This window comes from Xenopus laevis, chromosome 9_10L (assembly GCF_017654675.1).
Source record: "Xenopus laevis strain J_2021 chromosome 9_10L, Xenopus_laevis_v10.1, whole genome shotgun sequence".
Taxonomy (NCBI): Eukaryota; Metazoa; Chordata; class Amphibia; order Anura; family Pipidae; genus Xenopus; species Xenopus laevis.
In genome coordinates this window covers 69,081,979-69,103,521 of record NC_054387.1, presented here as the reverse complement: position 1 = coordinate 69,103,521, position 21,543 = coordinate 69,081,979, and the positions used below count along the sequence as shown (strand labels likewise).

At 39.9% G+C, this 21,543-nt stretch overlaps 1 protein-coding gene across 2 annotated transcripts in view; it reads right to left on the bottom strand.

Moving 5' to 3' along the window:
- LOC108701330 (polypeptide N-acetylgalactosaminyltransferase 13) overlaps nucleotides 1–20,879 on the bottom strand; it is a 152,649-nt gene extending 131,770 nt beyond the window's left edge. The window contains exon 1 of one of the 2 annotated variants that reach the window (XM_018235781.2): nucleotides 20,011–20,879. In XM_018235781.2, the coding sequence (XP_018091270.1) occupies nucleotides 20,011–20,152 (142 nt within the window). In that variant the 5' untranslated portion in view covers nucleotides 20,153–20,879. The remainder of the gene's footprint in view (nucleotides 1–20,010) is intronic. The other variant, XM_018235782.2, reaches the window with a different exon arrangement.
- Nucleotides 20,880–21,543: the final 664 nt, after the last annotated feature.

The following is a 21,543-nucleotide window of genomic DNA, read 5'->3' as shown; positions in this document are numbered from 1 at the left end:
TAGTCTGAGCGAATTTTATGCCTGGCAAAGTGTTGCGCTGGGTGTGAAGTGGACTAATGCTACAAAAGGTTGCAAATTGTACTTTTTATACCATTTGTTACAGCTTGTATAAAGATATAGCATAAGTGTATGCTAGCATAGGCATTGCCCTAGGATAAGTTTAAGATTTAAAAACATAGTACAGGTAGTGGACCTGTTATCTAGAAAGCTCAGGGCCTGGGGTTTTCTGGATAACAGATCTTTCTGTAATTTGGATCTTCATACCTCAAGTCTACTGAAAATCAAGTAAACATTAAATAGACCCAATACATTGGTTTTGCTTCCAATTAGGATTAATTATATCTTAGTTTGGATCAAGTACAAGGTACTGTTTTATTATTACAGAGAAAAAGGAAATCATTTTTAAAAATTTGAATAATTTGGATAAAATATGGGAGAAGGCCTTTCTGGATAATGGGTTTGCAGATAACGGATCCCTTAACTGTGAATTTTTTCCCATGAATCAATAGACACAGGGTAGAATGCTTTCTGTTTCCCTGACCATAGCCATAACATCAAGCAAGTTCACTTAATGTTCCTAACCTGAGCATTCTGCCTGAGCTGCTTGATGTATTCATAACTCTAATGCTTTAGGCATCACGTGTATTCTAAGAAGTCTCCCACTTCAATTACAAACATAAATCAAATCAGCATCGTCTTCATTACATATGAAAGCCTGTTTGAAAGGAAGTCTTTGAAGAAACAACCTCCATAATTCCAAAGAGGATAATATTTCTGTGCCATTGATAATTTTTTTCCCCTGTGATGTTAAATTGGGGTTGGGGATGCTTGCCAGCTTTTGGATCAACATAGAGGTCTTGCAATGGTCTCTGATACAATGAATGTCTTTGTCAGTCACTCTTTGTTACTATACTAGGATGAGAAAATTGCATAAGGTGCCCATATAGTATTATAGAAATGGGATCAATTATCCAGAAACCCAGTATCCAGAAAGCTCATAATAGGGGACTGACATAACCTATTTGGCTTTTTTAGTTGTCTCAAGCTGGCCATAGACGCAAAGATCCGATCGTACGAATCAATGTACGATCAGACTTTCCCATCTCCCGACCTGCCACTAGCCATTCAGATCAAAGTCTTACCATTCCGATCAAATAAAGTAGTAAAAGTACAGATCAGCCAATGTTCTACCTCTGACAGCAATCGTAGGATAGTTATGTCTGACAACTGAAAATCTCCCACTGAAAATTGTACAATCGGCAATACATGCAGAAATATTATCGGCAGGCGACAGAAATGTTCTAACCTGTCCTATCGACCAAACGACTGATCTCCATCGGACGAAAAATGTTGGGTCTCTCCACACACGGTCCGAAAATCGTACGAATCCATGATTCGTACGAACGTATTGTTGCGTCTATGGCCAGCTTCAGGGCTTAAGACTACTATAAGCACTCAGGTGAAAGAGAGCACTAGGAGAAGAGATGACTGCAGCCTGCAGGGATACCAATGCCAGGGAGGCATCTCAAGCTTCCATAGACATCATATTGATGCTGGACTTTATTTAAGGCATCTACCTTGATTTCTAGAGATTGTAAGCTCATTGGGTTGTAGCTACAATCACAGCAAGGTCTGCTGCCTTTGCATTGCATCTTCAGGTTACCTCTTAAATTGTCATGAGCTAGTTTCATGCTTTTAAGTTGTATCTTCTAGGCTGCTGAATCATGTGGATTGAAGATAGAGCTAAAGGGACATTAAAACGACTTTTGAACAGCATGTTCACTATTTTTCTTGCAGAGTAAACAAGGATACTTTCACATGTGGGCGATGCAGGAAGCAATCTACAGTTTAATTGCAAGGTGTGCCATTTAATCAGATTCTTTGGATGATATATCCTCATCAGAGCACTGCTATAACTCATACTGTATGAATAACATGAATACACACAAATATTGTTCCACGGAGCAGTAAATTATACCAGTATGCTTTGCTGACTGAATGGAAATGAGCTGAAACCAAAACCCTTATTATAAAATCAGTTGTCCTTCTGTTCTTCCCATCGCTTAACTAATCACCAACCTTGACTTAATAAAGGCTTTCAAAAGTAAGGAGACAACCTAAACAACAAAAAAAAGTTGCTGTTTTCCCCAAGATTTACTGCTACATTCCTGGTGTTGATTTTACTGCTGATTGTAAACTAGAGGCGTTACATATTTTTTATGCAGTGGAAAAACTATGGTGTGAAACAGGGTAGCGGGAATTAAAAGAGGGCAGGTGTTATGAATGCAGATTCACTTTGTTGATAACTTGTAGAGTTTTGCTGGTAATTAAATTTGAATATGCATATAGATTATAGAAAATTTATGGAGTGTTTCTTTAAATCCAGCACCAGTACTGGTACCAGTATTGCCAATTTCCTTCCAAACTGGGCTTGACAAACACTTCTCAGCTGCAGGTTCCATAGTGTTTCCACTCCTACCTGAGGGCATTTCTCTTCATGCACCTTATACAATATAAAGTATCCATCCCTCATCTGCTCATATAATAGATTAGAATGTACATTTTTCCATAAAGGTATTCTTCCTGAAACACAAAAACAACTATCAGTACATCTTTATGTTGGATCCTGCCATGCATCAAAGACAGGCAGATACACCTGATGTAGGAGGAAGATCATTATGGGACCCACAAGGACTATCCCTAACTAGGTCAGGTGATTGTAATAGTGATGCAAGCATTTCTTTAATTTTTAACTGTTTCTTCTTGTTTCAACCTACTCTGTATAAGTGACCAACATGAGGCATTGCAATAAACTTTCATTTCAGGGAGGGTTTAGCCTTTTTCCTGTACAGGTGCCATTAATGTTCTACTAGATATCCTGGTTTGCTTCCTTGCCCATACAAATTTTCTGTTCTTTGTAGTTTATCAAACCACCTTGTACCTTGCAACTAGTAGGACTGAAGCCAAAAGTCTGGAACACAGCCCAGAGATATTGCCATTCAATCTTATTGAATGCTTTAGCACACAAGTACAGGGCATAATGGATGCAAGGGAACCCTGAAATGAACTCCTGACTAGGGCTGCTGGTAATTCCAGATTTTATCAAAGCATGAAACTGATGCCACTGATGCCATTCCAAAAAATTAGAAAAACATGGGTTGCAACATGTGCGTGATTTACCAAAGCAATGTTAATTTTATCATAGACAGATTGTGGAACATGCAATGTTCTGGGGGAAAACACTGCACTGTGGGTGAATACATGCAGCTTCTGAATTGTGCACATTTTGCTTGTTGCACTGCTCAGGTAAATGAGCATTACACTCAGATATACAGATACACAAACAAGCAGATAGACAAAACAATGTACAGACAGATACAGAAAGATAGGCTGATAATGACAAAGTGATATACGGTAGGTGATAGATAAACAGACTTAGATAGATAGACAGCCAGCCATGTGATAGACAATAGTGGTGCCAACCTGAATAGAGAATATTATGGGTGGGAAATAAAGTACCACAAGGGAAAAACAGAAGAGGATTATTTCAGGTTTTATTTTCCTGCAAATCAACTTACAGTTCTGTCAGGTTCTCTGCTTTTTGAATTGATTCATTTCCCCTGTGATTAACTTTAAAAGCATTTGTACACAGCATGTAGGACCCAATTAACAAAAGCAAAATAAGATGCGGCGCCTGTACAAGGTTAACCCATGCAGTGCCCATACAAAGCAAGACACATTTAAAAGAAGCACTCACTCCTCACTTAATCCACTACCACTTTAGGTGATGTGTGCAATTAAATTTGGCACAAACGGGCCAATAAAAGCTCAGTAGCTCAGCAACTCCAGATCTAGTTGGCATCTTATGGAGCAGAGTGTGGGGTCCTTGGGGGCCTGCCCTTTAATAACTGTTTTGGCATTTAAAAAATGTAAAAGCTCACCATTAGGGAGAAGCGTATATGCATTAAAGCTAGCTGGGCAGTGATGGATTGTGCCTCCCAAGGCCAACCACAGGAGCTGACATCCATACACCCATCTTGCAATAATTAGATGCTGAATGTTATAGATGTTGCAAAAGCCGATAATGGAAAAAAATTGACTGTTGAGAAATATCCTTAGCTAGGTCCACCATCCTTTGGTACTCTGGTAGGCCAACCTGACCATATTACCGAGATATCACGTAGTTACATAGTTTAGTTGGTTGAAAAAAGACCAAAGTCCTTCAAATTCAACTCCTCCAAATGAATCCCAGCACACATACCCACACCCACCCACTGGAACTATACAGTATATACCAATATCTATATAATATATATATATATATATATATATATATATATATATATATATATATATATATATATATATATATATATATATATATATATATATATATATATATATATAATTGTAGATTTTAGTATCAGAATAGCCTTGGATATTATACTTGTCCAAGAAATCACCCAAGCCACTCTTAAAGTGGACCTGTCACCTACACATAAAAAACTGCATAATGAAAGTTCTTTCCAAATTAAATATGGAACCCCAAAAACATTTATACCTGTTATAATGGTGTTTAAATATCTAAACTGTCAATCAAATATTACCTGCCCCGCCTCTATGCCCGTGGCATAGAGGAGGGGCAGTCAATTACTTTCACTTTCCATTCAGCACTTCCTACATGTCACTACTCTCCTCACATCCCCCCTTCCCTCCTCAGGCTCTATAATTGTGTAGGGCACTGCACATGGACATTAGGTCCCCCATTCTGGCGCATACACAAGATTTTGGGGTGATACACAATTTCCCTTAATAACCGTGTCCACAAAATGGCAGCTGCCTGCTTGCTGTGATTGTATAATTCCAAAACAGAAGGAAACAAAATTAAATAATAAATACAGTGTAAGTAAAGTTTGCTCAACTAACATGATAGAAAAGAATTTGAAATTATTTCTTAGGGTGACAGATCCCCTTTAAAAGGCATTAACAGAATCAGCCCCCACAAAATCACCGGCAGGGCATTCCACAACCTCACTGTCCTCACTGTGAAGAACCACCTATGTTGCTTCAAATTAAAGTTCTTTTCCTCTAGTATAAAGTGGCCTCTGGTGCATTGATCCATTTTATAGAAAATTAGATCTCCCCCTAGCTGTCTAGAATGTCCTCTAATGTACTTATAAAGAGTAATCACCCATTGCAAGCATCTTTTCTCCAGAGAAAACAGCCCCAACTTTGACACCCTCATATTCTTCCATCCCCAGTTTAGTTGCATATCGCTGCACTCTATCTAGCTCATTTAAATCCTGAGCCCAAAACTGCACTGTATACTTCAGGTGAAGCCATACCAGGGACCTGTAAAGAGGCAAATTTATGTTTTCATTCCATGAGTTAATGCCCTTTTTTATACAAGACAGAACTTTATTTGATTTAGCAGTCACAGAACGACACTGCCTGGAATTGGACAATTTGTTATCTACAAAAAAACCCTACATCCTTCTCAGTTATGGACATGATTGCTGGGATTCATTTGGAGGGGATGAACTTGATGGACACTGACATTAAGGGGCCGATTCATCAAGCTCGAGTGAAGGATTCGAAGTAAAAAAACTTCGAATTTCGAAGTGTTTTTTGGGCTACTTCGACCATCAAATGGGCTACTTCGACCTTCGACTACAACTACGACTTCGAATCGAAGGATTCGAACTAAAAATCGTTCGACTATTCGACCATTCGATAGTCGAAGTACTGCCTCTTTAAAAAAAACTTCGATCCCCTACTTCGGCAGCTAAAAGCTACCGAAGTCAATGTTAGCCTATGGGGAAGGTCCCCATAGGCTTGCCTAAGTTTTTTTGATCGAAGGATATTCCTTCGATCGTTGGATTTAAATCCTTCGAATCGTTCGATTCGAAGGATTTAATCGTTCGATCGAAGGAATAATCCTTCGATCGTTCGATCGTAGCATTTGCGCTAAATCCTTCGACTTCGATATTCGAAGTCGAAGGATTTTAGTTCCTAGTCGAATATCGAGGGTTAATTAACCCTCGATATTTGACCCTTGATGAATCGGCCCCTAAGTGTATAACCTGCATGTATATAATTTCTGCCATGGTGCATAACCTTGCATTTATCCACATTGAACCTCATTTTCCAGTTTGCTGCCCAGTTTTCCAATTTAGTCAAATCACTCTGCAAAGTGGCAGCATCCTTCATGGAACCTATAGTTCTGCACAATTTTGTATCATCAGCAAAAATAGAAATAGTACTTTCAATGGTCACCTCCAGGTCATTAATAAACAAGTTGGTTAGCAAAGGATCAAGTACAGACCCTTGCGGTACTCTACTGACAACACTGGTCCAATCAGAAAATGTTCCATTTACCATCACACTTTGTAATCTATCCTTCAGCCAGTTTTCTATCCAATTACATATTATATTAAACATTGTGTTTGGCCCTTTGCTGACCACACATGGAGGTGACTGCATGCAAACCATATGATAATAAAACATTTTATATATATATTTATTGTGTGCCATGGGCCATATTACACAATGCTGCTCATCATGTTGGTGCTCTAAAAATACATGTTAATAATAATAATGCTATCTGCTTTTTTAAAAAAAAAAAATCTAAAAAATGATCGTATTAAAATACCTGTGTGGGTGGCCTACAACTGATATATATCATTGCTTATTTTATAGTACTGTAAATGCAGGCAAAAGCAATGTTACAATGTGCTCATTTTTACAGTGAAGTATATCGAGAGTGCTGGATTTGTTAATAGCTCAATTCATTGTAACATGTGGAGCATTGACAGATAAACCTGTTTCTATGGAAACAATATAAATGAATGTCTCTTTATTTCTAAACTTGGCCATAACCCCATAGTTGTGTGATAAGAGCCAAATGTTTCTCTGACTTGAAAGTCAATTGCTCTTAAAAATAGAATATTTTGAAAGACGCTGTGAAATTAGGCTACTACAAAGCACAAAGGGAAGATTATTTTTAGGACAATGTCTCAGTTTCAGATTTACCCGGTTTGAAGGGTGTTTGATATTGGAAACTAATTGGGTTGGAAAGAGTGGCTCCCAGAAAGAACTAGTGTTACCAGCGATATTGCCAATGAACAATGAATGTCTGGAAATATGTTTTATAGACAAGCTAACCAGGTGTATTTTGCCTTTATTCAAATATGCCAGGGCTTGTTCAAACAGAAAGAATGGGTAGTGGGTTTGTCTCTTAACATAAACATGTATTTTACATGATATGTAGGGATGTAGCGAACTGTTCGCCGGCGAACTTGTTCGCGCGAACTTCGACCGTTCGCGTCCGCCTAATGTTCGCGAACGTTTGGGAACGTTCGCATTTTGAGTTTGCGTTTGATTCGAATACAAATCGTTCGACCATTCGACCATTCGACCATTCGACCGCTAAAATCGAACGATTTCCATTCGTTCGAACGATTTCCATTAGTTCGAACGATTTCCATTCGTTCGAACGATTAAAATCCTTCGAACGTTCGATTCGAATGAAAATCCTTCGATCGAACGATTAAAATCCTTCGAACGTTCGATTCGAATGAAAATCCTTCGATCGAACGATTAAAATCCTTCGAACGTTCGATTCGAATGAAAAATCCTTCGATCGTTCGAATCGAACGATTTTAGCGGGTGTTCGAAGTTCGCGAACTGTTCGCGAACGTTCGCATTTTTTGCCGGTGTTCGCGAACACCAAATCGGCAGTTCGCTACATCCCTAATGATATGTGACCATGAATAGTGGATACACAGATGACTGTCCAAGTCCACTGGAGACAACCCATAGTATAGTGGTTGTTACAAAAAGCAAAATTGATGTATTTAAATAGTTCAAAGTTTGCTCCAGGTCTAGAAACCTATATCAAATGTTCCTTAAATTAGTAAATATTCTCCAACTTTTGGTAATAAATATATTTTACCAGAAGCTCTATAATCCCTTGATCAAGAATTATCTCTTTTCTACCCTATCTTGCTGGCTGAGGGACAATGCTCCAGAGACTGGAGTACAAAGGCCTCAGAGGAAGTCCAAGATGGCCTAGTTCCCCCATGAATTAGAAATATCCAGTGCATGGCTAGATCCTACTTGTAGCACTGTAGCAGCACTAGGTGTAGAATGGGCTAGCAGAGAAAAATATAGTGGGTGATGTGGTGTGGGTGATCCATCAGACCAGTGATCCCAATCAGTATCTTGTGAGCAACGTGTTTCTCATCAACCCCTTGGATGTTACTCCCAGTGGCCTTCAAACAGGTGATTATTTTTGAATTTATGTCTTGGAAACAAGTTTTGGATGCTTAAAAACCAGGTGAACTTTCAAATAGAGTCTCCTGTAGGTTGTCAATCCACAACCTACCAAACACTACCAAATAGCCAATTACAATTAAAGGTTTGCGAATCCCTTAACTAGAAACTACACCACCCAGTGCTAGAAGTATGGATCCCAACCTAAAGACACCACATTAAATGTTGTGCTGTGGAAGCTGCACTTTGTGTTTAGTTGTTTAGTAGTTTAATCATTTTATTATGATATTTCCTGAACCCTACATTTTCCCAAGTGCAACCAAATGACTCATGCTGTTTATCCTTGACAAACAGTGGGGCTCATTTATCAACACTGGGCAAATTTGCCCATGGGCAGTTACCTATAGCAACCAATCAGTGATTAGCTTTTTGAAACCACCTGCAAGTAGAACAATGAATGCAGCAATCTGATTGGTTGCCATGGGTTACTGCCCATGGGCAAATTTGGCCAGTGTTGATAAATAACCCCCAGTGAGAGTTATTCACTGGAAAACCCAAACCAGTCAAGCACATAACAAATTAAGCATCTGTCTATATTAGGGACAAAAACTACAAACTAGTAATGGGTGAATTTGTCCTGTTTTGCTTCGGAGAAAAATTCTCTAATTAACTGCGAAATTCCCGAAATGGCAAAAAAAATCAAAACACATTAAACTCAATGGGCATCAAAATGATTTTGATGCACGTCCATTTTGACTACCCTTGACAATTGATATTCATGTGCCTATTTTGTCCAAATGCATTAAAGTCAATGGGCGTCAATTTTTATGTGTGCGACTATTCTGACATGCGCCCAAATGTGGCGGTGCATTTTCGATGCAGTTTCGCGAATTTATTTGCCGGCGGCAAAACACAGAAATTTTCCACAAATTCGCATCACATTCCCATCACTAAAATAAACCAAGATTAATTCACTTGAGTAGCTAAACCAGGGTTCATCTCCCACCAAGTTCTCTTTTTGCAGGGGGGCAGGGCCATTTTGATAAATGGCCAAAAAGGACATTTGTCAGGGGCCCAACCGGGTCAATGGGTGATGATGGTGACATTGGTAGTTTAGTAAACAGTGAATGGGAACAGTACCTAGCATCAGTACTGGTTGTGCAGTAGGATGAAACCTTATGGTGGGGTGAATGTGACTAGCTCCAAATTGAGTTCAAGAACTCAATGCAGCCTAATAGAGCAAATTGTAGGTTCCAAAAGGATGACTTTTTATTCATGGTCCCTGCAATCCATCTGATCTATTTCAATGACTGAATTCTTTTAGGTCCACCATGGACCTCACACCCCAGACTACCACCGTGTCCTTGTTGTTATCTGTGAATGGCTCTATAACTATAAGTGGGAGCTTACAATGGTCCTCAACACAGTGACAGTCATAGTGTCTAACTATGGAATGATTCAGTGAGACAATGCCTCAGTATAGAACAAGGAATACCTGTACAAATTATGCAGATAATGGAAAGGGATGGAAAGGAATGCTGCCTCATTTAAGGTAATTAAATGAAATATGAAACTTATCTATATATACCCACAATGAGGACATATTTTTCCCACCTTAATAAATATATTTTAGTACACTACAATTAGCTCCCACAGGCAGGATCTCTCATGCTGAGAGAAAACAGATCAAGTTATAAATAAATAATATTAATTATAGAATATGCCTTCAGCGCAGAACTACATATCTTTTAAAGAAAATCAGGTGATTGCTGCTGCCTACTCTTGACATAACTCACAGCCTTTATTTTCATTAAAATGTCATTTTCATCGTGTTCTTTACAGCCGGTTTTATATCCTCGGACGTGTTTCAAATGACTGGCCAGCTGAGTTTTTTACTCAGTGAAGAAGGGGAAGATTTAGAGAAGGAATATGCAGCCTGAACAGAAGAGTTGGCATTTTATGCCCATGATACATAACAATATGAGTGCTCCTAAAGAAGGAATAACAGAGGGAAAGTGATGTTTAGGATCAAGCTGTTTTTTAGATGAACCGGCACAGTTTAAAGCATGGATGTATAACCTGCAATTCAATCCTCCTGGACATAAGAGATAATGCACCCTCACAACAGAGCTACTGTACACAAAAAAAGCTGAATTCTAATGAAATAGTGGTTGCCTGCAAAATGGGCACATGATTTGCACAGCACAACAGGCACATGATTTCCTTATGCAGAAGACTTGTAACAGGGTGGAGTATAATTACCTCATTGAGAGTCATTGAGAGCATAAACTTAGTACAAAGCACAAAGAATATTTTAGGGTGTTGTATCCCTTTAAGAACAAAAAAAAAAGTATAGTTTTCATTTATTTTGACCGCACTTCAGACAGCAAAAACACACACCTTATAGGTCATTCAGAGAGCACTTCGGTCCAGGGTTAGGCTGCATTATGCATCTTGCACCAGAATGGTTTGCACAGATCGCAGCATTGGTGGCCTGTACCCTCCTGCACTCCCTAACTTGCTAATAAGAAGGGTAGGAAAGTAGGCAGTGGACTGGTATAGGGGGATACTTACAGCATGTGCCACCCACTGTATTCATGGGGGAACCTGCAGCAATGTATCTAGAATGGAAAGCAGGATGCAAAGTGCAAAAACATGGCGGACTCCAGACAGTTTTTACACTTTGCTTTCTACATTATAAATGACCCCATATTTTATATTATTATATACAGCATAAAAATTTAAATGCAGCCTCAACAAAAGGCCCAGTTTTTGCACTTTTGCCTAGGGCAGCAGGATTTTAGGGGGTAGCACGAAGCCCAAGCACTCCTACATTGGTTGAGAAACACTGGGGATGCACAATAGTTTTTTAAATTTCCCATGCACCAATCCCCATTGTTCTGGTCCTGATGGTGAAAATCTGAGCGAGTAAAAGGGAGAGGACGAGGGCGTTGAACAACAGTGAGCCTAGGGGTGCCCGCTATATAAATCCGGCCCTGCCTCCATTTATGATTATAACAATCATAGCATGGCACCTAGCAGGTCATTGTAATGTGCCAAAATTACATTACCAATCTATGGTAGATATATTTTTATTGTAGAAACATATAGGTCAATATATCTGAGCTTCATCCACTTTTCAGGTACATTCCTTTTCCTATATTTAGCATAGGATATCGGTTTAGAAAGCACCTAAGAGATTTCCAGGACATTGTTCTATTTCCATTGTCAGTTCAAAGGGATTTATTACAGACCTAGAAACCAAGGACAGGCTTTCCTTTCTCCTTGATTATCTGTATTTCTTGAGTTTACTTGTACATTACATTTTCATTACCATGTCTACCTGCTTGCCCCATTTAGGAGTTGCATGACACATTGGATAATCCTATCACAACTACACAGAATCAACACCTCTGTGAATTTCTTTAGATGTCACCTCTTTGAAGAGTTACAATGTGCCATTGTAAATGGATTAGTGGAAGAGTTTATATGCCAAAAATTTCCCACACCAGTCAGTTGAACTGAAGAAGCTGCTCGGATGAGTAGTGAAATGTCTTCAATGATTACTCAGCAAGTCCAGTTGTTTTTAGATTGACCTATACTAGATGCCCCATTGATCATTAACCAGGAAACAGATCTTGTTATTCTACCTAGCTTTTGACCACCCCTTGCTTGCAGGGATGCAAAAATTATGAAAAACAAACTGAACAGGTCTACCCTGTTTCCTCTTATAACTGGGGTTGTCCAGCCATTGATGCTCCATCCCCTACCAAGTGTACAGTGGGTAAAGGTGGCCATACGTGGGCAAATTCTCTCGTTTGGAAAGGTTGCCAAACAAGCAACCTTGCCTCGATATGCCCACCTTGAGTGGGCGATATTGGACTAATCCGATCATATTCGAATTACAACATCAGGAATACAGGTGGCCGGTGCATGGATTTTTAAACTTGCCTGATGGACTTGGTCTGTTTCCAGCTTTTATCGGCCTGTGTATGGCCACCTTAAGAATGGTACATGAGTCCCTAGGAATTCTGGTCTGTGCAGGAGAGTGTGGAGCCTAACACAGGGCCTGTTGCTGCCTTGCCCCTACCCTGAGCACATGGGAGAAAAGTAGATTTGCTTTTTGACCCATGTAAACAAGCTACTTGTGCCCACTGAATTATGACCCATCGCTACCTTCTTGTCAATAGGGTGGAAGAGCAAGTCAGAAAAGATATTTGTAAATAAAGTTGGTTAATTTTTAAAGGTCAAATAGTGTTTTTTTCAAAAAAATTTAATTTTTTGACTAAAAAAAAAACTCTTACATGAGATGTGTTAAGCCTTAAAGCTGCTAAAAGCCTGAATCCGAAAATACTCCAGCTAAAACCTGTCGAGACCATGTAGAAGCCAATGGCAGAGGTCCCTTTAAGATTGATTGAAGATTGTTTTTGCCTTCATGATTTTTGTGTTGTAAGTTTATTCAAGGTAGAAAAAAACCTTAAAAACCTCACAAACTTGACCTTTGATAAATTATCCCCATAGTGTTGGATATTTTGGCGATCTATTCCACCTAGTTAACTGCAGACACTCAAGACCTCAATTCTATCTCATCCTAAAATCGGTCACTAAAAATGATATAAGAACCCCAAGTTGGTTATTATATGAACTGGCCATCAGGCCAAGCTTGGTTTATAGTTTTAATAGTTACCAAATTATGCTTCTTTCTAAAGGATACAGAAGATTAATACAGAACTTGCCTGTGGTCATCCAAACAATGACACTGCGGTGTTGTAGGCTGAGTGTGATCACACTAATTTACGCTTATAATTCCAAAAGTCTTTGGAAAATTAGATTTTTCAATAAGAAAAGACAGACGTTATAAAGCCTCTTAACCATCTGTTTTCCTGTGCATGGATTACAATATGTGCACAAGTGGGGGAAGACATATCTCAGCTGGTTCCTGCCACTGGATCTCAAACTCCCATTCAGACCAAGGCTCAGATCCTTATGACCTTGGATGGCTCATGTAATGCCTTGATATCCAAACCTATTTTGCAGGATTTATTGATGGCTTAAAATGATTTGTGTCCTACAAACAGCTTGGGAGAAAAGGTATTTAGACATTTCTCAGACTGTAATGATTGGGTTGGTACAGATAAGAATTTTAAATATGGAGCTGAAGATGGCTGTGATCCTGAGATGTGCTTCTGACCCTGGATGTGGGCTGTATTGGGAATGAAATAGCAATTTTACAGATGGAGCAGCCATCATCACTATCACTATTTTTAAAAATTATGATTGGCCCTTCTCATTCTGTAGTAGAGAATTCCTAGAATCACAAGAGCATTCGCTTGGCTCTAACCTCCTTTCTTGAAAATAAAGACATCAGGTAAATACTTAGAGCAAATGAAATTGATAATGACTTTTTGATCCAATTAAATAACAGCGGTATAAAAGGAATGCTATCATGATCAGGTCACTTAAACACATTATTATGCTTGGGCTCTGCACATCAGACATCAGTCCGTTCCAACAGCGCCAGTTCCAGGGGAGATTAATGGCGGGTTTTAGTCATCCTGACAGATTCACGTGTGCTAATGAGAAAAATACCTATGTACAGATCACAATATCCACACGCCCAAATGGCTGACACTGGGATTACAGTTTAACACTCAGTGCATTGCTGATCAGTGTAGAGAGAGAATACAAAGGGTTTTATTTTTGTTTCACAGCCCTAAGCAGCATCTGTCATTACCTGACAAACGAAGTTTAAACCAGCTAAAGGCATCAATTTGAGAGACCTCATAAGAGTTGGTTAATCTTTATAGAACTACAACTCCCAGTCCCCCACTGTTGCCCACTAACTTTTTTGGGGAATATCTCTGCTTAACATACAACCCTGTCATTTATTTCCATGTTTAGGAAACCATGATAGTCTGTCCCATAGGAACCAATTCCTAACCTCCCATAGGCTCACAGCATCATGCAACCCCTCCCTCACCTTGATCAATTGTAAAGTGATGCATTCTGGGACAAAAAGTTCCTCTGCTTTCATGCACAGATACTCTGGAGGGACTGACAGCTGAAAAAGGTTTTGGGAAATTGTTTCTACAAGTCAAAGACAGACTATCCTGCTTATCATTTAAATGGATGGTTCACCGTTTAGTTAACTTTTAGTATGTTATAGAATGGCCAATTCTAAGCAACCTTTCAGTTGCCCTTCATTTTTTTCTTTTTTAAAGATTTTGAGTTATTTGCTTAACATGTTTGACTCTTTCCAGCTTTCAACCCCACCTCAAAATCAAATGCTCTGTAAGGCTATAAATGTATTGTTATTGCTACTTATTATTACTCATCTTTCTATTCAGACCCTCTCCTATTTATATTCCAGTCTCTTATTTAATTGAATGCATGGTTTCTAGGGTAATTTGGACCCTAGCAACCAGATTGCAGAAGTTGCAAACTGGAGAGCTACTGAACAAAAAGGTAAATAAATCAAAAATCACAAAAAATAAAAAAAAAGTAAAACTAATTGCTAATTTAAAAAAAAACTAAAAAAGCTAATTTAAAAGTGAACTACTCAGGTATGTATATGTTTCACCTTTTCTATAAGGCAATACATTAAAATGTTATCATTTTGTCAGATCTAGAGATGCATGATTCAACCATAATTCCTCAGTCACTCTAGTTGCATCCATTAGGAGTATATTATTTTTAAGTAGGAAGTGTGAGCAGAAGTATGAATCAGTGCAAACCATTCCAGATCATTCGAAAAATGTAATTCTTTGCTGTTCTTATTGAATCAGGATTTGTTTGGAATGACTTGCTCATCTCTTATTTCAACTGTACAAAACGTTTTTAGAAAAAACAATATTATTTAAACCGAAGAAGAACAAAGTGGAGAAAAGAAAAACTCTTTGATCTGTCAGCCTATCATGAATCACCATGATTCATAGCAAATCAAAGTTCTGACCAATCAATACCCTTATCTCTATTCCCGGCTGCAAATTCTACATGTAATCTAACTTGGCATTTCCGGCCATCACAGACTCGCTCTTGTGTATATATAGAATTACTCATGTTAAAATCAATTTGAAGGTATCTTAGAGACACCAAAGGAATGTTTATTTTTAAGCATTCAACAATATTTAATGTAGAATACCGTAATGTTAAAGAGTGCCTCGGGCACTTTTGCAATTTATTTTAAGTTTTCATATTTGAGACTATAAAGTATTCAGATTGGAGGATGATTGCAGGGTCAGCAGTCCATGGGGTAATTGTGTATGTAGACAGCTTCTTCTATCAAAAGCCTCCAGAACAGGGAATCCTCTCTGTCCTCTCAGGCTTTTGAGGGAAATAGTTGCAACCTGAGCCCATGGTTGAGTTTTGGCAAGTCCTACAGCCCCCTTGTCTATACTGTATCCCTGTCAATAATTTGACAGCGATAATGTAACAACCAGAAGATATTTTTTCTGTGCCTGTCAGAACAGTGACATAGTACTGGCAGCAACGCAAGTGTCACAACATTGTGCTGGGCTCATGAACACTGCACTGTCTCTGGTAAGCCAGCACTGCTAGGAGCAATGACTCCCTTTGCAACAAGCTTCTTATAAGAGAGGCCACCTTCATAACGAATTAACCCATGAACATCCCTCCTTGCAGCTTAAAGGATACCTTGTACCTTGTAGTATAGCTGGGTTAGTGCAAACCAGTAAAGATAAGACCATTTCCGGGACATTAAAACAAATACCTGGACTGCAGCCAAAATTCTGCTCATTACCGATCCTTTGTTTTCATTTTTTGTGTTTACTGTGAACTGTATCCTGACGAAGGGAGGGTGTGTGTCCCCCCCCCCCGAGGGTGTACCCCCCCTGTTGATACTGTTGGTAAAGCAATAGATGGGGTAACTCCCCAGCTGCATAAGTTTGAGTGTGTACAGCTCCGTATTTCTGCAGTTGTTAAGGAACCTCAACCAAGGCAGGTCAGCGGATAGCCAGAACCAGTGCAGTGCTAGAGATAACAAGTGTGTGGTGGATCTTTTTTATACTGCACTAGGGAAAGTTTAAACACATTTCTTGGAGTTTAAGTCATAGTCACAGTTTCCCTAAGAGACCTGCTTATCTTAAATAGCTACAATTGTATCTTTGCTTATCTTAAAGGGATACTGTCATGGGAAAAAAAAAATTCAAAATGAATCAGTTAATAGTGCTACTCCAGAAGAATTCTACACTGAAATCCATTTCTCAAAAGAGCAAACAGATTTTTTTATATTCAATTTTGAAATATGACATGGGGCTAGACATATTGTCAATTTCCCAGCTGCCCCAAGTCATGTGACTTGTGCTCTGATAAACTTCAATCACTCTTTACTGCTGTACTGCAAGTTGGAGTGATATCACCCCTCCCTTCCCCCCCCAGCAGCCAAACAAAAGAACAATGGGAAGGTAACCAGATAGCAGCTCCTTAACACAAGATAACAGCTGCCTGGTAGATCTAAGAACAGCACTCAATAGTAAAAACCCATGTCTCACTGAGACACATTCAGTTACATTGAGAAGGAAAAACAGCAGCCTGCCAGAAAGCATTTCTCGCCTAAAGTGCAGGCACAAGTCAAATGACCAGGGGCAGCTGGGAAATTAACAAAATGTCTAGCCCCATGTCAGATTTCAAAATTAAACATTAAAAAATCTGTTTGCTCTTTTGAGAAATGGATTTCAGTGCAGAATTCTGCTGGAGTAGCACTATTAACTGATGCGTTTTGAAAAAAACATGTTTTCCGATGACAGGATCCCTTTAAATTGTTACAAATGTATCTAAGTGTGGGTGCGGGGTGATCTGGGCTCTCTGCCAAAAGCTTCTTATTTAATTACATTTTCTGGCTGTTCAGTGCATTAGATCAAAGAGAAACTCGGGACATGTCAGTAACAATCCAGGACTGTCAAAATCAAGACAGTCCCACGAAAAATGCGACAGTTGGGAGTTATGCAGTAACAAGACATTTTGGTGCAGTTAGTTGCAGACTTCCCTGTGCTCAACGAGAAGGCATTACACGGTCTCCTAGAGATGTGAAGTTCTGTAAGGATGAAGACAATTAACCACAGAAATAGCTTTAGGCAAATACTAATATCTCTGTGTTTATCACTAGCAGGGGCAGACTGGGTCGGCAGGAAAAAACCTGGTAGGCCCAACTGACCAAGGCCGGCCTCCCCCACCTCTGATCATGGCTGCAAGAGAGAGGCAATGTCAGTGGTACCTAGGAGTGGAATTTGTAGGAGCTAGAGCTCACAACTCTGCCAGGGTTTCCAGGAGGCAGCCCCAATGGACTCCGGACACCCCAGTCTGACACAGGTGTGTGGTGGATCTTTTTTATACTGCACTATGGAAAGTTTAAACACATTTCTAGGAGTTTAAGTCATAGTCACAGTTTCATTAAGAGACCTGTTTATCTTAAATAGCTACAATTGTATCTTTACTTATCTTAAATTGTTACAGATGTATCTAAGTCTGGGTGCCGAGTGATCTGGGCTCTGCTAAAAGCTGTAAGGATGAAGACAATTAACCACAGAAATAGCTTTGGGCAAATACTAATATCTCTGTGTTTAGCACTAGCAGGGTCAGACTGGGTTGGCAGGAAAAAACCTGGTAGGCCCAACTGACCAAGGCCGGCCTCCCCACCTCTGATCATGGCTGCAAGAGAGAGAGAGGCAATGTCAGTGGTACATAGGAGTGGAATTTGAAGGAGCTAGAGCTCGCGACTCCGGCAGGGTCTCCAGGCGGCAGCTCTAGTGGACTCCGGACAACCCAGTCTGACACTGAGCTGGATACAGCACCATATGACTTAATAACACCAATTTTTTCATACACTGCCATGCAGTGGTACATATAGGAACATGGTGTACGGCAGCCACCTTGGTGTTTCTAGTTGCACTCGGCCAGGGGTCCCCAAGCTTTTATATTTACATTTAAATGTGAGTTGGAGAGTGACATAAGCATGCAAAAAGTTCTTGGGTATGCCAAATTTTGGTTGTGTTTACCACTGGTAGATGAACTATGTGAACTGTCAGCCTACAGGAGGCTCTGTTTGGCAATACACCTGGTTTTTATGCAACCAAACTTGCCTTCAAGCCAAGAATCCAAAAAAGCAGCTGCTTCGAGGCAACTGAGGGCAACATCCAAGTGGTTGGAGAACAACATGTTGCACACAAGCCACTGGTTAGGGACCACAGCACTAGACACTAGTGCTGAGGAAATCCATGTGTTATTTAGCAAATCCAATCGTGGATACATTTGTGAAACAGCAAAAATTAGAGCCAACTTTTTTCAGCAAAATATAGCCTTTATTTTATTTGCTTTGTTTTTCTTGAGCATTTTTTTTTAGCAACAAAGTTTTGCTGTGGTTTCACCAAAACAATTTGATGATGTAGAAACAGGGAATTTCCCCGCGAACCCATGGCTGGCAAAAGATTTGCCCGGCAGGCACTTAATTCTAATGCAAAATACACCTCTATTTGCCAGCCAACTGCACCTGTGTAACACTGATATTGGTGAAGGTTGTTGGAACAGGGACCTTAGGGTACTCTCTATAGGTGGCCAATTAAACACACATAATGGCCAATCAAAATTGTTCTCTACAATATTAATGTAAACATATAAATGATATAGATATTGTAACTTAAAAATGTTGCCATGAAACTAAAGCCCGTACCTTACGTCCATCCATTGCAAACCCCCTAAAACTATAGATAACACATGATATTTTGTCACAATAACAAATGCACCATTTGCAAAGCTAAAACCAATTTCATGCACTACACTTGCCAAAAGCAATCGACCTGCTTGCCAGCATTACCATCCATCTTTATAGTGGGAGCTACCATGATCAAGATTTAAAAAGTACAGGCTCTGTTCATCACTCTGGCTGTTGCAGAACTACAACTGTATCCTTCAATAGCTGAAGAGCATTAACCTGCCTATCCTGCAGAACCTCTTTGTACATTGAAGCCTTACTGACAATGAACCTGGAGGACCTATATAAAAGTTTAGAAAAGTTGCTTCACAACCGTCCCACTAGTCCTAGGACAATTCCTTGCCTATCCAGCTCTGTAGCTAGGTGACCTCACCAGTGACACTGGCATAAAACAGGTGTATCCAGCCTAAACTTTACACTGTACCTGAATAGGACTCAAGGCATAAATTATATCCTTGGAAGGCAAACTTGTGCCCCTTGAGTTGTTTGGAGCTTGTGGTTTTCTGTAAATTACAGTGCGACCTGCAGCCATTACGATAGGGACAGATATAACTGACTCCAAAGTTTTTAGGATACCTTCATGTGTTAATTGCTCTACAGAATGCAGCACAGTGTTGGAATTGCCCACCAACAAAGCTAGTAGTCATTGGTTGGGTTCAGAAGCTCATAGGATGTTTTTCGAGGACTTGTGCCATTATAACCTGTTAAACAATAGTTTGAAGCAATCACAATTTTGGGGTCAAGTTTAAAATACCTTCATTAAGTGGAACCTAGCTGCTTGCCTACTTGACTTGGTGGTGTACATTTGGCTTTCGTTCTCCTTTAACCTTAATTATTATGAATATTTTCTATAGGGTTTATTTTATTGTATTGTAGTATTGTTCATTGTGTCTAATTATTATAAACCATAGCAGACGAAGGTTATCTTTGAGGGACACCCATCTAGACTGGTATCTCTTTCAGACAAGAAAACATGTGTAAAGTGGCCAGACTGTGGAGTTCCGTCTTACCTCTCAGAGCAGGCAGCAGTGATCTGTCTTTCCTGTCGTCACATTTGTTACATTCGCTGAAGTAAAGGAGTAAAAAGACATCCAAGAGCACCCAGACCAAAGACGTGGCCAGAACCACTTTGCAATAGATAAATCTTCTCATGTCCTTAGTAGGTGTCTAGTTGTCACACCATGCAAGAAGCAGCCTCTGCTGAAATCAATCCCAGCCACCCGGGGGTAATCCAACATGAAATCCAAGCAAATGACATCCCAGCAAGATGAAAGGTATAAAAACACTCAGGGCTGATGAACTTTAGTGTTTAGCCCTGGGGATGCTGAGACGGGTACCATTTGATGTCCATCTGTAGATGCAGCCTGGGCACTTTGGCTTCGCCTGCAGCGGCAAGAGGTGGCAAAGCTGCAGAACAGGAGAATAGGCTAGAATTGCTGATTATGTGTTGCCAGGTTACTTGGGGAAGGAAAAAAAAGGATGGGAATTTAGTTTCCTATTGATTTGACTTGTTCTGCCCCCTTTTTCTCATTTCTGGTCTGTCATTTGGTGCAATTGGCATCTTCTCTGCATTCATCTGTGCGAATACACACAGCCCGTTGGAATGCAAAAAAAAAGGGAAGAGAAAAAAGCCCAAGCTTCTTACATGACTGATTTCCAGCCAAGGAAACCTTGAGATGGGAAGCAGGTCCCGGGAATCAGGATGTAAGCCGGCTTTTCATTGGAGACTGGTCGGTGTTCCTGATTGGAGGCAGGATATTCTTATCTGGGAAGCACAATGGACAGTGTGGTTTATTACTGCAGTTTGAACATCAGAAGGTTAAATAGAGGGAGATTAGGAGGGTGCTGAGCAGGTGGTGCCTGCAAAAGAGGCAGCACGTGGAGGTCACAAGCAGCTGCAGCCCACAAGCACAACAGAGCCCCCCCCCAGACACTAGAGAGAGAGGGGGGGAAGGCAGTGAGGAAACAGTGGGAAAACTGGGTTCTGGCAATAGATATCACTCTGTACCCTCAGGGCATCACTGCTCAGTATTCAATTATTTAAGGCATGCAGGGAAATCTGCCAGAGAAAGCACAGGGCGAGCAGCAGTGACAATGGACTGGAATCTTAACCCTTGCCTTAAGTAACTGGCGTTCATACTGTGTCCAAAATGTACCATGCTATTCCTTACACAGGGTGTCAACTACAAAATAATGTAAGAAATCGCCAGTCTAATCCATCTTCCCAGTATACATTCATTACACGTACGCAATGGCTTTATAGTTATGTGCAAACGTAATTGCCATTGACAGCGGCATCTGTCTGTCCCTTTGTATTCTCTGCGCCAGTGGTTCTGACTTTTGAAACAATGCAAACAGAAGGCAGATGAATTGCAGATCTGCAAAGAAGGCAGAGTCAAGACCAGCAGTGGAGAACGACAGAGACAAACAATGCTTTCAGTTCCAAAGCTGTTGCAAAATGTAATTTATGAGTTTACATCCCCTTTAAAGGGCAGTGTGCCTTATTCATACTTTGGGTTTCTTTTATTTTTCTTCCATTCATT